This window comes from Sphaeramia orbicularis, chromosome 17, assembly GCF_902148855.1.
Source record: "Sphaeramia orbicularis chromosome 17, fSphaOr1.1, whole genome shotgun sequence".
In the NCBI taxonomy this organism is placed as follows: domain Eukaryota; kingdom Metazoa; phylum Chordata; class Actinopteri; order Kurtiformes; family Apogonidae; genus Sphaeramia; species Sphaeramia orbicularis.
Window position 1 is genome coordinate 20121891 of NC_043973.1, and position 18629 is coordinate 20140519.

Consider the following 18629-nt stretch of genomic DNA (forward strand, 5'->3'; position numbering starts at 1 on the left):
TGAAGGCAGTTTCATTCACACATTACTTGGTAGAGAAGACTTCAGAGCTGTAGAGATAGTCAGACTCCTGGGAAAGTCTCACTGTGCAGTCCTGAAAATACGGTGGCAACATCATTCCATCAAGTACAGAGAAATAAGACGGTGGTGGTGCATTATTTGGAAGAATTGATTTTCAAGCTACTGACATTTGCTTCCCTTAATGTGTGCTGGTAAGATCACTTCATCACTGAAATGTGTTGAGAAAAATATGAAGGTGGGGAAACCTTATTTTTTGACAGTCTCCACAGGCTTAAAATCAGCTTTGCTAAATTATGCATGCTCATCTTAAAAGTGAACTTTACAGCAATTTGTGACTGTTTATAACAACCACATTTATGGAGAGGCACCATAATTTATTTTTGAATAAATATTATAAGGCTTTTGCTTCAAAGCAGAGGTTGGAGTCTTGAGATTTAACTAAATGAGACAGACAAATGGCTTTCATGTAGATTTACAAAGCTCTGCTTTGATATTTTTCAGAACTAGAGCCTGCATCCTTGTGTTGACAACTGGCATTAAAGTAAAGCCTATTAGGAGGTCTTATTGAAGTTAGGGCACTGTTTGCTCAAACACAAAGCCATTGTTGAGAGGCCAAATAATTATTTTCAGTTATTGCCTCATTATTTTTGAGATGAAAATCACACACGGCACTGCTGTAAGAAGTACGACAGGAGCTTTCAAAATTAATAAAGAAATGCTTTTATTCTCTTGTGCTCTTTGATCTGTACTATACTGTCATAAACCTCAAATCATTAAAGTTCTCACTGAAAATAAGATACAGCAATGAAGATACATTTTACAAATGAATGACCACATCAGACTGTTTGTTACACATGTTCAATAATATGTCTTTAATAATGTATAACCCACCATATGCATCAGGCTCAGTTTTTCACAACTAAATGAAAACATATGATAAGGTTCATATATTCATCATTAACTATTTATTATCATACATTTTAGAAGTATATTAACTTTTTATTTTTCCTTATTAAGCACCTCTATTTGAAGCATTGAGGCCATTAACTTTTTTTTGTTAGCTTAACTAATGTAAGTATGGAAGTTTTACATGAATTACAATTTCTTTCTCAGTATTCACTATGGGCCTTATTCTTGTGACACACAAGGACAGTCCACCTCCCACAATAGTGCTTAATAAATATGTTCTACTGTTGTGAAGCAAACCCTATAGACAAATGGTATCTAAACGGTATCTAAATGACTAAGTATGTTCTCTGTTCTAGAACAAGGTCTTTCCTATAACTATTTCAATAGTTAGTTTTTAAAAGTGAATTACTTTGGGTAAGATCTCCCATCAGAACAGGTATTGTTCTGCGTCAGAAAGAGTTCATTTAGAGTTATTTGGACATGATTAACATTTAATGTTTGTGGTTATAAAATATAAGAAAAGACCTCTAACTATTTGAGCATATAGTTTTATAGTAATTAAAAGATGGAGCAAAGCATAATAAGACAGTAATTCATGTCCAACAACTTCCATAATTACTACTGACACACAGTATTCAAGATGTCATAAAGGAAGAACTGCTAGAGAGTAACCATAATGAATGAATATAATGACGAATAAAAACCCAATATAGTAGTAGCATGTATGCCAACAATAATCACCAAGTTAATGCCGAATATATGCACCTTAAAATAAAGTGTTACCATAATCGCATAAGTCTGTGTGCCCTTCTCACTGTTGTCCATCTGAATATGTGAATATCAGAATATTCATTGACTGGATGACGGAGCCAGTGATAATAACACCTGGGTCAACCTGAGAAACAGGTGCTGAAAAGCAATTAAACTGCTCATTTAGATGCTGAGCTTGCAAGCAAGCCTACACTCATTCTCCTCCAGGGGCGTTCGAGGAGATCAATGATCATCCCTGTGCCTGTGATCTGCAGTAGGCAGATCTGTCCAAGACCAGAACTTCTCCATTCCACTGCACAGTGCCTCCAATCCCCAAGAGGCAGAGAGGAGAGGAAGGGGCTGAGGAGGAGGGATGTCACGTACTTCCATCGACTGCAGGGAACGCGACGGCACTGAAGGGAGCAGACATGGAGATGTAGACTCAGAGTGTGTGTGTGTTGGAGAAAATGAGTGTGTGTGTGTGTGTGTGTGTGGGGGGGGGGGGGGGGGTATGTCTGCAAACCTTTAGTCTCTGTGTACTCGCCCTGGCTGAGCTGGCTGTACGGGTCTGGCTGAAGATTTGAGGAAATGAGCAGAGAGAAGGACAGGAGCAAAACCTGGGCATAAAAATGGACAGTGGTCAGAAACAGGGTGATAAAGTGACAGAAAGTAAATGTACAGGAAGGGAGGGACATTAACACTATATATAAACCAATGCATCATGAACGTGTACTTCTCAGACATTTACATCCTGGAGGTAAACACAGCAGTATCAACAGGAGAGCACAGGCTACAGTTTTTAATGATGTGTTCGGGCACTGTTAAGGTCAAGACTTTAAATCTATACCTGTATCTATTATTAGTTGGTGCAGCTCGTGTGCCTGAACAATCTCTCAGTGGTTTAAATTAATGTAATGCTGTTATACATCCTACCAGAATGCAGGTTCCTCTGTGTGTTGCCTTCCTGGAGTTATTAGCAAGCAGAGCCTGTAGCTGCCTTAGCTGTTCCAACAGAACACTGCAATCAAGCATAGACAGCAAGATGAAGGGGGGAACTTTGCACGAGGGGCCACTGGTTTATTATACAGGCATATTTTTTTCATAGTTTGTGATCAGCAGCAACTAAAGCAGCAAAAAGAAATGCGGCACACGGAATGAAATGTATGCATACACAGCACCTTCCTACATTTTGTTTCAATTCTCTGCAGCGCTCTGTCAGCATCGCAAAGAAAGCTGAGCATACTGAGGTAGCACGATGAAGAGAGAAAAGACAGAGGAACTTCTGAGGTTTTAAAATTGGATGGGTTTTGTACTTTGGTAGTTTTGCAGCAGCCTCACTCCTCATTTTCAACTAGTAGAAAGTTTTGTGGCTTGTTACAGTATCTGAGAAGGAGGGGCCAGGGACAAAATCAATGTGGATCAATAAAACTGATAGACATAATCCAAAACACAACACAACTACAATGTGAGGAGGATGAGTCAGGATTCACACAGAAAAAATAGTCACTGAAAATGAGTCTAAAAGTTAGAAGAAGAGAGACAAGGGTCAACAGAGGTGACAAAGACAACCCCTGTGGTGTTATTTCTCCATTTGAGATGATTTCCATGTTTTTACAGAAGCCAGGATTTTATCCACGGATGAAATATTTTGTTGATTAATCTGGAAATCAAATGACAGTTATTTAAATTATTTATTCAACAAAAACATTCAGAGGTTCCAGCATATCAAATAAGGTGTTCATCTAGGGACGGTGTGTTGTCATGAACCACAGTATCCCCTTGTTAGTCTGGGTGACATTTTCTGCATGTCACTCTTCTCTCTCTGTTCATTTTCTGCTCTCTTCTATCTGCTGTTAATTAAAGCACAAAGTCCCCAAACACAAACTTAGTAAAAAAAAATAAAAATAAAAAATGAGAAAGTCAATCAATTAGACTCACTTGTTGGTTTCCTCCAACTGGTGGATCTTTCTCTGCAGCTCAAGGTTGTGAGAGTTACATGCAGACATCCTAAAGAAAGAAACAGAGGGAGCATTGACACATAAAACAAAGGAACCAGAATCAAATAATATTACAGCAGTGCATTGTGTCTTTTGTTTGTCTTTTTTCCAATACTTGTTGACTGAGTGTTATCTGGAGCCCTATTTTGCCATCCAGCGCCTCCACCCTCGCCCTCCCTTTCTTCTTCTTCTTCTGCTGTCTGGTTGTTTTGGTCACTGTGAATCACCCTCCATTGTGGCCCTCTGACTTTCTGATAAGATTCCATATAGATAGAATCTCCATGGAGCTGACTTAATTACCAGCAAATGCTGACTTTGCTTGGTGAGAATGACATCTTCATGATTAAATTTTTGTTATCCAGAGACAAAGTAGCTGAAACCTGAATGCGACCTCGATGGCACACAGTTAGTCTAGATAAAGCCCTAATTATGTATTTATGGATGGTTATAAACAGACTAGTTTCAGATTAGAGGAAGCTTAGATGGTTTCTTGGCCTGACTTAATTTTGATTGGTATAACTGTTATGAAGAAAAATATGAAAGTAACTAACATCACAGTTAATTTATCCAGAGCAGCAGCTGTCCAAAGTCATTAAATATATTAAGTGATGTTTGTTTTGGCTGTGACTTTCATAAAGGACAATTTTGCTGAAGGATAATTAATGTGCCCAACTAACACAAACTACGTAGCTGCCAGACTATTTTGCTTAAAGTTCCTATGAAACATCTAGTGGAGTATAAATTAATTTACACATTTCGTGTTGTGAAGACGACTCCGCCATATCAGCATTTTTCAAAGTTTTAACATGTACTTAGGCCCTTTTCATTGATCATAACTGGCAGACTTCGTGATAATTGGAGACATTACATTTCAAGAAAGTGTTTTAATGGGTGAAGTCCCATTTCCATTAGTTAAAGGTTAACTTTCTTTATTAACCCTGTAGGAAAATTCAGTCTCTGCATTTTACCCATGCTAATACAAAAACAGTACCTTGCATTACCATTAGAATCGAATCGAATCGAATCGAATCGAATTGAATAGAATCGAATAGAATAGAATAGAATAGAATAGAATAGAAGACTTTTATTGCCATTATACACATGTACAATGAAATTAAAAAACAAGTCTCATGTGGTGCCAAATACAAGTATGGAAGACAAATAGATTTGAAAAAAAATGTCTCTCTCTCTCTCTCTCTCTCTCCCTATATATATATATATATATATATATATATATATATATATATATATATATATATATATATATATATATATATATATAGGCATCGTGAGAAGAACAGGCATTATGCCCAACAAACAGTAGAGATAAATATTGCACTGTTGACCTTGGCTGAATGCTGAGGATGTATGTTAAATATGTACCCTTATTCAAGGTATTGACACTATTATCCCAGATAGCAAAATCATTATGGCTTAAATCTGGCCGAAAACTGGCATGCCATTTTGGCAAAGTTCTGGGTGGATGTATGGCCCAAAATAGGCAAGCCAAAATCAAACCAGAAAGAAGCCAAAATTCACCCAAAAGTAATTGCAGACTTCCAAAATATAGCCATAATTGTCCCAGAAAAGCCCTACATACCCACAATCCAGCCAAAAAGTAGTCAAAACTGACCCAAAGAGAGGCCAAAGGGAGGCCAAAATTCACCCAACCCAGATAGCAAAATCATTCTGGCTTAAATCTGGCCCAAAACTGGCATGCCATTTGGCAAAGTTCTGGACAGATGTATGGGCCCTAAATGGCCCCAAATAGGCAAGCCAAAATCAAACCAGAAGGAAGCCAAAATTCACCCAAAACTAATTGCGGACTTCCAAAATATAGCCATAATTGTCCCAGAAAAGCCCCAAATCCCCATAATCCAGCCAAAAAGTAGTCAAAACATGCCATGCCATCCCTATACTTGATCCCACTCTTTGCCCAGTCTTTTGGTTAACCAGACATATGCCATAACTCAGCCATATATTGCTGGTGCCTCCATATCTATTATGGATAACCTTAATCATACCACAGTTAAGCCTAAAGGTTTTCATAATGCCAAAAGAAAGCCAAAAATGCCAAATGTATGCCATAATACTGCCAAAATATTTGCTATCTGGGATGTGTTCAGTACCCGTATTGCAGTTGGGTAAAGCATGTTGTTGAACCTGGAGGTGTGGGCCTGGATGGATCTGTACCTCTTTCCTAAGGGCAACAGGTAGAATTGGCTGTGTCCAGGATTGAACTGTTGGAGGTGATACTTCTGGCTCTGAGTAGACATCTGGGGTTATAGATGTCTGACAGAGTGGACAGCTGTACTCCTATGATGCTCTGTGCTTACTTCCTGACTCTTTCCAGAGCTTTCTTATCAACCTGAGAGCTGCTCCTGTACCACAGTAAGATGTTGTGGGTAAGGATGCTCTCTACAGAACATCTATAGAAGGACAACAGCAGTTCCTGAGACATTAGGGACTAGCATTAGCATCAGTGACTAGCATTAGCACATAGCGCACTAGTAGCACTGAGCTGTCATTGACCAACTCCAGATCTTCATCAGTACCATGGTCACTGACAGGTGAATTAACCTATGTACCTATATTTAATGGTAGGGGAAATGCACAGTCTAGACTGAACTGGTAAACTAAACCCAGAAAAGCTCCAGACCAAGTGAGAGTCACCACTCATTACAAAATGTGTTTTGATACCGTTTGAATGATGTCATTATCATCATTCTTCATATCTTCAAGTCAATTTGACCAGTTTTGCACATTTTATTATTAGATTGTCATTACTCAATAACATATATTGGTGGAAGACTGGAAAATTTGTTGGGTTTTTGGTTGTTTTTTTACATGTTGCATAAGTCAACATGCTGGAGAAATTCTGAACTAAGATTTAGAATCAGCATGCCTGATTTAGTCAAGATCAGATGACTTTCCTCCAATAGAAAATGTTTTTTTTTTTTTGTTTTTTTTTTTGTCATCCAGTGGTATCAGACATTGGAAATATGTCAATAAAAAGACCACACAGTCAAAGGTCATGCTATCATTGTACGTCTCTTTCTGCACTGTCATTGAAAACATCTGTGATTAGACTGCCCCTGCTGAGGGTCGGATAATCTTTTTTTTACATAATTTTCCAGGAAAACAAAAACTAAAATACTATAAAATACTGTACTGTTGCTACAAAACAACTTTAGTGACAAAGTTAGTTCAGATTGAAGAAGTTACTGACAAGTCCTGAACACTACTGAATTATTCCGTAGCTACAGAATCACACCGCTGCTAAGCTATTTTTCCACCAGCTTAGTCTTTTTTTCTATAACCTCTTTGTCTCTGCTCAATGCTACTGTCAAGTTAATTAAAAGTGAAAGCTTATGGTTTGCTCTATTGCAACATCTGTTTGCAGCAGTAAAGCTACACATTCAGCATGTTGGACTGAAAGTTATTGTGGAAAAGTTTTGTTTCTGTAGTGTTTTGTCAGACATATAGGTGGTGTATATTAAAGTATTTCATTTCGTAGTGACTTAAAAGGAGGTTTGAAAATGATAATGCTAATATCTTGTCATTTTGAGTCAATGCTGTTTCAGAGTGTTTCAGAGTGTCAGGTATTGTTTGTTTATGTCTTTTCGGTGATTCTGATTTTACAATGTGTACTTGTTTTTATGGATCCAGGAGAAAAACACACATAGTTTCTTGAGTTAGAATTTAATCAACACTGGTCAGTGTTTGTCCGTGTTTGGCCTCAATGCTACTCTTCTCAGTTTTCTGCCTCTGCTTGTTCTAATTTAAGATTCAGCTCTATTCAGCAATGGCAAGTCAGTTCATGGAAGACTTTATGAAGGTCTGCATCAGTAGTACATCAATGTATCCATACTCCAGAGAAATATGGGAACATTGCTGAGTTGTCCATTTTACTGGAGCTCAAGTCTTACAATATGAATTAAGCTCTACCACTCTGTATTGCTTGCGGAGGTGTTCTTGGGTGGAAGAGCCAATGTGTGGGAGGCAGGAGAGATTAACATAGGTTATTTGATGACAGAGGCTGGAAATGTTGTAGGGCTCATTCTCCACGGCCTGGAAGAGGAGGAGGAGGAGGACTAAAATGAGCTCCAGCTTGGCAAATGCTCACTTGACTCTGTTGTGGGTTACCGAGATGACAAATTATCGTCAGCTTCGTTTTCATTCTCCCAAACTGTGGCACAAAGCAGTTTAGTTGCTCTTTTGTGCCAGTGGCTGTCACACTGTGCAGCATTTCCTGTCAAACTGACCCCAAAGGAGATAATAAAAGATCAGATGCACAGCAGCTGCAATGTTAAAATGAAATGATATAAATGCATTTGAAGCCACAGTTGATGCATAACAGCTGTCAGCATGACCTATCTAGTTAGCCTGCTAGTTTATCATACACTTAACTATAATGTATGTAACTCTGTACATGGCTGAAACATTGTGTCTCTAGTCTAAAAACCAGGGGACGATTTCAGGCTAAACATAACAGCTTATTTTGAGAGTTCTTCTGAATGAGTAAAGAAGAAACTTGTAGTTAAAAATTACATGGCAGAGCTTTATAGCATACTGGACATTTCTGTTAAGACTCATTATTCATGCATATGTTTAATCTCTGAAGAATTATGGAAAAATGCAACACAATTAAAAATAAATAATGCGCACCTTTAGATCCAGATTAAGTTTTGGTGTCTCACAGAGAAGAATATGGGTAATTCTGTACATAATTCACAATCCACACTAATTCTCTTCCTGATCATGACTATTACAGTAAATACCACCTTAAGAGCACATCCTACAATAGAATGGATGCACATATTAATAATGACTATGACTGGTTTTCCCAGTGTTAGACTCAGGACCTAAAATGAGTATATAATAATGAAATGATGTATCAAACTGTCAAATCTAAAGGAGACATTTACTACCAGAGCACCTTGGTTATGAAGCAAGTTGGAAAAACTACAGAATCAGAAACCTCCTAAACCACACTTATTCTTTTTGATCCTCTTGTTCCATTGTCTACTCTACGTTATCTTGTGAGACGCCATGGGTGGTGTTAGACCTGGGCATTCAGGGCTTAAGCCCCAGATGTTTTGGCAGTAGCCCAGGATCTGTGAGCACACCATCAGTGTCACGGTAGCGTTCCATCATGCATGCCCCCCCCAGTCACAAATTGGTTTTTAAAGCCCCGGATGTTTTCAAGTCCTCTGTGGGATGCAATTTTTTTCCTCTGATTTTTATCCTTTTGTTTTATTGCTTTTTGTGATTATCCTTTTATCATTATCTTTTTTTTGATCATTGTCTTTTCATTATCATTATCTTTTTTATTTTACTTTTGTTTAATTTATTTTAATTGTTTTATCTTCATTCTTTTTGCATTCATTAAACTGCTATTTTGACTCTTTCTGTTATGGGTCATTTTGTTTTCCTTGATTTTTGCATGAACATCTCTCTTGGATTTGTTTGGCATTAGGGTTGTGCATTTTCTGTTGTTGCACTTTCTTTTGAGCTTCCTGGGTTTGTTTTGTCTGCCTACTATCTGGATCTGCAGATAATAAGTTGGCCATTCTGATCTTTGTAGATGCATTGAGCCTAAATTTTCTTTATAAATGCGCTAACATGTGTCACTCAGTATGATTTTTTTTAGGTTTTAGTGTATAACTAGATAGCAGGTGTATTTAAACTGTTCAAGCATTTATGGAGAGACACATTCACTTATTATTATTATTATTATTATTAGTAGTAGTAGTAGTAGTAGTAGTAGTAGTAGTAGTAGTAGTAGTAATATTAGCAGTAGTTGTAGTTGTATTAACAGTAGTATCTGGTGTCCTGTGTGTTGCTCACTAACTTTACTTGTCTATGTAAGAAATTTGGATTGATATTATTTTGCTACCTGTGACAGACATAACAATATTCTGTTCCAGACCCTAATGTGCATAACACAGTGAATATGCAGTGCATTTATTTCATGTCATTTTGACAGTGGGAGAATCAATACAATGATTATTTTATGGGAATTCATGAGTGTTTTTGTGCTTTGGGGTCCCAGAGAGACAACAGATGTCTCATTTCAGTCTTGAGCTGAACTCTAGTCCATGTAATGTTCATTGGGACCTACATTGGTTTTGGCAATTTCTCTTGTAACAGTTATTTTTCTGTGGTGTAGTGCATGAGGCTGAATTCTCTAGATAATATTTTTGCGTCCAGCTCCATGACGCATTTGTTCATACTCAAAAAGTTGATGACACTGTCTTGTCTTTCTCAATTTAGCCAGCCATGGAAGACACCACTGACTGTGCTTAGTGCTTTGGGTTTTTTAATCCAAACAAACCACTGCTGGTGCCACATGGGTTCTTCCAAACAAAGGCCTGATACACACCACATTCGAGTGCATTTTTAAAAAACCTTCTCGTGAACAAAACTTTAGCTAGACTGGCAGAAAACTGTAAAATGAATTGTTTTTCTTTATAAATCCAGTCTCATTTCACAGATGATCTTTACTCAAGTGTTTAACAAAATGGGATGTTTGCATAGTGCATATAGAGCAGAACAAATTAATGCAGATTAAAGTTTAATTTTCTAGGCCAAGGATATTGTATGCAGAGATGTGAGGGAGGATGCTAAATGTAAGTGGCTCATACCTTCCCTCCAGACTATCAATGTATTCCCTCTTCTTCTTCCGACTTTCTTGAGCCGAGCGTTTGTTGCGAATTTTCCGCCGGATCTTCTTCAAAACCCTCTCTTCAGACTTGTCAGGGAGATGAAACACATGGGAGGACAGGGACAAGAAGGGATGAAGAAGAAAGGGGAAATGAAAGGAAACTGGGTTGGTGAGGGCAGACACTGGTAGAGGTTGTGTATCTGGGGATACAGATCTAGGCTTAGATGCACATGCAAATTTAAGAGGAGGCACAGGATGTAGCAGTGAATGTGAGCAGACATGTTCGCCATATATATGTATGTAAGTGTGTGTTCTTTGTGTACCTTGGACAGGGGCAGTTTGCTGGGTAGGTTTACCCCTTCTTTAGCCAGAAGCTTCTTCTCATCCTCATTAAGTACAAGCTCCTGAAGGGAATGCTGGGGGAATCGCTGCCCCTGTGAAACAGATGGACAGACTTTCATAGTTAACTCTCAGGACAGTTTACCCAATCCAAATTCTGTTTATTTTTTGACAGAGGTGCTCCCTTGTTGATAGATATGCAGTTCACCACTGTAGTCTGTAGCATCAAATTTATTCAGAAGTCTGACTCTGACCTCTTTTACCACTACTCCCAAATGTTGAGCTGAAAAGAAAAAAAAAAAAGGATTTCTCTTCTTTCTTTGTCCTCACTTTTTGTCCGAGGTTGGATAACAGCAGGTCCTTCACAGTTAGACTCTGACTTGACAACAGCAGGGAGCTTTGGTTTGTTTTGAGGTAGTATGCAATTCCAAGCTGCTCTTCTAGGTCACCACAGTCCCAGCCTGTGGAGTGAACCAATAAAACCAGTTTAACAGTGGGAGATTGTTTAGAAAATTACCTTTAAAATATGTTTACAAAGCTGCCTGTCTATCTCTACACCATCGCCCTGCTTTGCAAATGTCTCTTAAAATGTACAGTATGTCACACTCTAATGTGTGTGTGTGTAGTGTTTAACATTTGGTCGCTGCAGATCTAGTTAACGAGGACAACTGACAATTTTCAATATGGTATTGACAAAAAAATGACGAAAAAATTATTTTTACTACTGGGGGTGAAGAATAATAACCATGAAAAGAGCAGCCCTCAGAATACCAATTTACATGCTGGTTCATGTGAATCACATGATGGCTGATAATAACACAGTTTTTTATGGCTCAAAAGCTCAGAATTGATTCTGAATGAGCTCTTGATAATCAGAAACTCAGTTGGTATCCATTAGTATTCACATTCAGAAAATACAAGTGCAGCCTCACACTAAGTTCTCCTTTTATTGTCCATGTGTGTCACTGCCCCAGTTCACTCTGGACTAGTTTGAGTGCACTGAAAATTGCAAATATACTTATTTTTGTATATTTTTCTAATTCTGTATCTTTGGCCAGGTCCATATTGTAACGCCTTAACCCATAACTTCATATTGTAGACAGGTGGTAATAATGCTCCCACAAATGAGATCCAGATATTCTTTAGATACTTTTGGTCGGTACCAACCACTTTACATTACGAATTAACAAAATCTGGAGATGATCCGACCCAGTGATTTGACCATCACATTTTCTCTCTTGTCACACTTGCTCAGATCCATACTCTTGCACATTTTCCTGCTTCTATCATATTAACTTCAAGGGCTAAATGTTCACTTGCTGCCTAACATATCCAGCCCACTGACAGTTCCCATTGTAATGAGATAATCACAATTAATACCACCTCTCCTACCAGGGCTCATAATGTTATGGCTGATCGGTGTGCGGTGTATATTTCCATGAAGTGGTCATAGTTTGATACATTTTCGGTGGTAAACAAAGCAGTGTGTGGGAGTTATTCCCCATTGTTCTTAAGTCAAACTTCTCCAACTCAGTTGTTGCTGAAAAACAAAGGGCAAAAAGGACTGCTGCAAAAAAAATCAATCACCAATGTTCCAAAACTAAGTAATGCAAAAATACAACAACCAGAAACAAGTCTGAGATATAAAAATACTAATGCCTTTATTATTCATAGGGACACCATTGCTAATATCTTTTGACTACACACAAAAGCTAATGTGTCACTTGTTCAGCCACACTTATAGACAATTGTTGTCACATGATCTATATGATTAGCTTCAAATTGACCACATCTTTTGCATGACAGACACTCTGTGTAGACATGTTGGTAGTGAACTATTTAGTTATTTTCATATCAGAGTGCCTGAGACATGTTTGTGCTTGTATTTTTGCACTTTATGAACTTTTTTTTTGTGGAATGTGCTTATTGCTCTTTTGTTTTTCATGCATTCTGCTCCTGTCCTTGATTTACATTTTGTGTTTTATGGACCAGTGAAGCCTGTACTACCAATTTATTTTCTTCACTTGGTGCTGACTCAGGAGTTCAGTAGATTTTGTTCTTACCTAAATCAATGGAGACATCAGGTGTTGTTTCATTTTTGATCTTGCTTGGAGGCGGGTGGTTCTCCAGAGGTGGAGGCTGAAAGAGAGACTGCGTGACAAAGTCTGAAACCGGGCCGCAGGGGGGTGAGTGAGGACTCTCTGTGTGATCTGCTGTTTGATCCTCATTAATGCCACTGTCAGTGGTACAGGGTGACCACAGGGGGGATGTTGATGCAGAGGATGAATCACTCCCACCCAACAGGGTATCCAGGAAGTCATCAGCACCACGTCCCTCTGGGCTCAAGGTCTGAGGAGAAGAGTTTGTGTATATATCCTCAGTAAGCATATGGAGTGACAGATTTTTAATCAGATCATTATATTCCCACACACGCGGACAGGTGAGAACTTAGACGTAATTGATCTTCTCTTGGAGCTTCTTTCTTAGTCTTTGCATTCACAGTTTCAACACCTAGCCATAGACAACATCCTGCAAAAAAAATCAACTTAAGAAACCTATAGAAATAAATAAATAAATAAATAAATAAATAAATAAAGGCCTTGTTTCCCAACAAATCTTTTAGATAATCTCATTTTCAGTTTGAAAATATGCCTACATTTGTCTTAATACAACATAATACTGCTCTGGATTGATAGTAACAGGTTAAAATAATGGTTGTACAGTATAATATCACCAGAGGAACAAGATTTTTTTCCTTTTTTTAGGAGTGACCAGGTTCAGAACAGTAAATACATTTTAGATAACTTTGTTTTCACTGATTTTGTTGATTCCTTACACACTAAAAATGACACGAGTTCAAACTTTAACTAAAGTCACAATGCCTTAAACACCAAAAGTGCATTTTCATAAACATCTGCTGCTCTGCTGCATGTTTTCAGCTCTACAACCAAATGCACACTGTCTCTCACATTAGACAAAGCTCTGAGCACCTTTTTGTGAAACATTTGTTAACATGTAAAAAGTGAGAGCAAAATGAAGATGAAGAGGAGCAAGAGGATGAGGATAAAGGAGACGGGGCAACAGATGGAGAATTATTTGATGAGACCAGGATTTATATATATATATATATGCATATATATACATATACACACACACACACACACACACACACACACACACACACACACACACACACACACACACACATATATATATATATATATATATATATATATATATATATATATATATATATATATATATATATATATATATATATATATATATATATGTCCTCATTATTGACTATCCTGGTAAAGCATTATTTGTGATGTGGATAAAAACCCTCAAAAAGGGTAGAATCCATAAACCATCCACTCCATCCCTCCATCCCTCACTCTCCTATTTTTCTGTATTGCAGTATAACTTTACTGTATCATAATTATTTCCCCTATGGTTTAACAATAGCATATTGTATTGACCAATGTACTGTGTTTTTTTTCCTTGAAAAACCTGCTACGGTAACAAGAATAAATAACCAGCTGTTTTTCACTATATTTCTCTCTAAATACATATTATTATTATTATTATTATTATTATTATTATTATTATTGTTGTTGTTGTTGTTGTTATCATAATTTATTTAGCTTGTTTCCTGAAATGTGAGCATATAAACTGTTTTGGAAAGAAGGCTTCATTAAGACATATATATAGAACTAATGTTTTATATAGAGTACATCAGTGTGTTGTTTCTGTGTGTAGACTTTTGGCACAGTGAGCCAAAGTCTGCAACAAGTGTGTGAACTTTTTGCGAAAACGGCACTTAACACAAGCACAACCTACCTACATTTTCTTTTCCCCATCCTTTTTCTATCTTTTTAGTTTGATTTTCAGCAGATTAACTTTATTCTAGTTTGAATAATTTCTGATTTGATTTCTTTGGCGCAATCTTTGAAACTCACTCACACTAACTATAAATTCTCACATCAAATCAGCAAAACATTTTACATGGCTTGGCAAGGCAAACAATTCTGTGAAAACTCTATGAAAAAGCTATAACTACACACTGTCAGTATAAATGAAAAACACTTGTGGATTTTGCTTTCCTTTTCCGTTTACAAGGAAGTTTTGTCATAGTTGTAGAAGAGTAAACACACAGGTATCCACATGTGTAAAGAATGAATGTGTACTCTGAACATATCACAAAAAAAGTGCTTCCCGTCAACCGTCATGGGTATAGCACCGTGACTGTAAGGCTGTCGTATTCCCACATTACTAATATCTCTATCTATATAATTGGTCCTGTTAACTTGCTGATATTTAATGTGGAGATGGGACATTTTTCTCAACTGTAGGTACCAAATTGGCCAGTTAAAAACATATCAATTTCTCAGAACTGTGCAGATACACACACACACACACTCACTCTGAGACCTTCTAGTATTATATATATATAAATATATATATATATACATATATATATATATATATATATATATATATATAGAGAGAGAGAGAGAGAGAGAGAGAGATAGATAGATAGATAGATAGATAGATAGATAGATAGATAGATAGATAGATAGATAGATAGATAGATAGATAGATAGATAGATAGATAGATAGATAGATAGATAGATAGATAGATAGATAGATAGGTGTAGGTAAAACTTTTTAATCTGTAGGAAATTTAGTGGAGTACATTTTAGAATTCATTATTGATCTCTATATTGAATATTGATATTCAATACTGAGCTCAGGTTTTGATTGGTAAGAAAGCTCATTATCTGGGTTTTTCACACACGCAAATGTGTAAAGGCAGAAAAGTGTAGTAAGGTACAGTTAGTGTGTTTGCAGTTTTGCTGTTTGCTGAAGTGAGTTATAACATTATAAAGTGAGTGTAGTGCAGAGACTCTGCAACACTTGGTAAATTTGTTAGTTACAAGTGTAAATAATAATGAGTTAAGGTGAATGGCTTGTAAGAAAAGATGCAATTTATGATTGTTAAAATGTAAATGAAATATACACAACTAATTTTGATTGCATTTCAATTGGCTGTTTACTCAAATAAATTATGCTTAAATATAATGGAATGACAGATGTCATTTGTTAGAACCTAAAAGTGATTGTTGCATAAGTTTTATCATTATTCAAGAAATGTGATGTCACAGCTTTATTTTAAGGAGCACAAACAAAAGGAATTCATGAAGTAATGCTTAAATAAAACTAAATGTGAAATTGTATTGAACACATTCATGTTGTCGTGCCTCTGGTTGGTGAAGATGTGAACATGCTTAATACATGAAGAATCATGAAAAGACAGATAATTAATGTATTAGTTGATGTATTGGTCTTGCATGAATCCATGCATGACTCACTATTAAATCATGTACAGTACTGATGATTTTTTGATGTACTCCGTGTATGAATTCACAACTTTCATGCATGAATTAATACATGAATTCAAATTAATTCATGTAGCCTCACTATAAAATGTTTAAGTTTTAGAGATGAAGCTTCAAAAACCATCATCAGTGTTTTAGAAAAGGGTTTAACTAATTTCAGGTGATTAGGAATATTTGGCTTGTTTCTAGTAGAGCTGTTCACATAGTGCACAGTGAAACTGTAACCGAGCTCCCATAGTCCAGAAAGTAGCTCAGTAATAAAAGCCTCAGAATACAGATGATGTCACTCGTCTCTCTTGAGATTCAATGAAGTTCTAGTAGTCATTATGATGTCCCCTGACTGACTCTGCTCAGGAGCAAATCCTACAAAATGACCACTATACTCACGTCATGAATGTTGATAGTCCATTGCTGGTTGCTGTGGCAACCAGTGGTTTCATCGGTGTTCCTGAGTAGGTCAATGAGCTCCATTCCATCCTGAACCTGAAATAAGTAAGCCTATAGTTACTCTGTTTGCCAGAACTTCTGAGAGACTGTTTGATTTTCATTTCTTTTCTTATCTGATGAGGGTTGCAAACAAATACACTTTCCTAGCTGAGTAACATTGAACCTTTGTTAAATCAATCAATATTCCATTTAGTTCATTGTAAGCCAACAGTGATTTTCACTTTCAACACTCTCATTTGGAATTATCCCCATTGCTTATACACAATGTGTCTTACCTTGTCTGTAGTCAGCGTCATAATTCCAAAATGAAAGAAATAGCTGATGAAATTTCAGTGAAACTAAACTGCAGGGAAACAGTAAAGCCCACCAGATGAATCAATATTTCACTCTAGCTTTGGCGTCTCGGAGGAATGCTTCTGTAGGTTTCAGAGGACAAAGTTGAAATTCCATATCTCTGAGGTGCAGTCTTCCAACCCCGCTGATCACCGTCCAATCTAATGTTTAACACACAAACCACAACCAATCAGCACCAAAAGATGAGTCTATGACAGATCACTGAGTCTGACATGCCCACTATGTTGTCACCATGACTGGGTAGGATCTAATCCCTGCAGTTTCACATTCACTTTTTGTTGCATGGGTTTGAATTAATTTGTAATTCATTTTACTTGTATTCTTTCAGTTAGTGAAGATAGTGTGAATCATGTGTTTCATTCAATATCAGCTGAAAGCAGAGTTTTTCTGAATATAAGCTGAGACTTAAAACAAACAGAAGTTCGTTTACCCCATTTGAACCTGAAATCAGACTATTTCCATCATTATCCATGATCGTTTTGATCATTCTTAGATAAATGTCTTTCTTATTGTATAGTCCACCAAATTTGTCTTGTTTAGTATTGATTTCCACACATTTCTTAGCTTTTCAAAAGCTAATCAATGACAATATTTCTAGTTTTCTGAAACAGTGTCTTAACATGCTTATCTTTACTGGCTTAATTACTACCATCTTTTTCATGTTATTTCAAAGCATGAACACCATAAAACAACAAATTACATAATATGTTCTCGGTTCAGTTACACATAAGGAACATGCACACATTGCAAAGCTGTATCTATTATCTGACAGTATCTGTATCTAACAATTATCTCAGTGGGGGTGAGATTCTCTCTGTGAGGTTTACACCTGTCTACAGCTCAGAAAAGCAGAATGAACATTCTGTCTCCTACTTTTAAGAATGAGTATCATTAACACAATCCATCCATCACTACCTCTGCTTCTCCGCTTCAAAGCACTGGTACGTGTCAGAGAAAAGATACACAGCCTTTCATGTTCAGAACTGAAACCTGTTTTCTTTTCTCTTCAGATGATTTCTTTGGACATTTTTTTTAGGGGCCAAGCCCACAGGGAGGGGTCCTCTCCACTCAGCCGTGCCCACTTGCTCTTGTATTTAGTTTGGTTTTTATTCTCATGCAGTCACTTTAAACTGAAATTTGACCCTCTCAGCGTGTTCAAAAACTCAACAAATGTGTCACACATGTCACATGTCAATTTGATGCAATATAAAAATTAACCCTTAGATGCCAAAATTTGCTTTCTAGTGACACATAGGCACATGAAAATGGCTTTAGCGGCCAGTAGGAATGTCGTAGTGACATGAAACGAACGCCAAATTTTTTGTTACATCAAGCCCTACGAATCACATGGGACAGCCATGAGCTAACTCAAACAGGAACTTGGTAATTTGCCTTTCAAAGTGAAATGGTGACCCAAAAACTCTCATCAATCATTCTGGATGCATTTTCAGTTCATAATACAACATGTTACTGATCAAAACTATACACATTTTTACCTGACAGAGATAAAGCTGATATATAACCAGCTTGCGATGAATTTACAAGGTAGTTTACATCACCTTCTACAGCAATGCATGTACACTGTAAAAAAAAATCTGTAATTTAACAGAATTTTTACCATTTATTTTCCAGATTTTTCCTGTATTTTTAAGATACAGGAAAATATCAATGAAATTACAAAAATAGACTGTGATTTTACATGTCATATGTAAAATAACATGAAAAAACTGTAACTGTGAATAACCA

The 18629-nt window shown here is 36.9% G+C and overlaps 1 protein-coding gene across 1 annotated transcript; it reads right to left on the minus strand.

Moving 5' to 3' along the window:
- Window positions 1-986: 986 nt before the first annotated feature.
- On the minus strand, window positions 987-16825 carry LOC115437356 (cyclic AMP-responsive element-binding protein 3-like protein 3-B). Its single transcript, XM_030160583.1, has 10 exons — window positions 16805-16825; window positions 16470-16565; window positions 12744-13029; window positions 11011-11141; window positions 10665-10775; window positions 10322-10428; window positions 3616-3684; window positions 2611-2695; window positions 2201-2294; window positions 987-2090 (listed from the first exon to the last, which is right to left on the minus strand). The coding sequence occupies exons 1-10, from the start codon at window positions 16823-16825 to the stop codon at window positions 1921-1923; spliced, it is 1170 nt and encodes a 389-aa protein (XP_030016443.1). The 3' UTR covers window positions 987-1920.
- Window positions 16826-18629: the final 1804 nt, after the last annotated feature.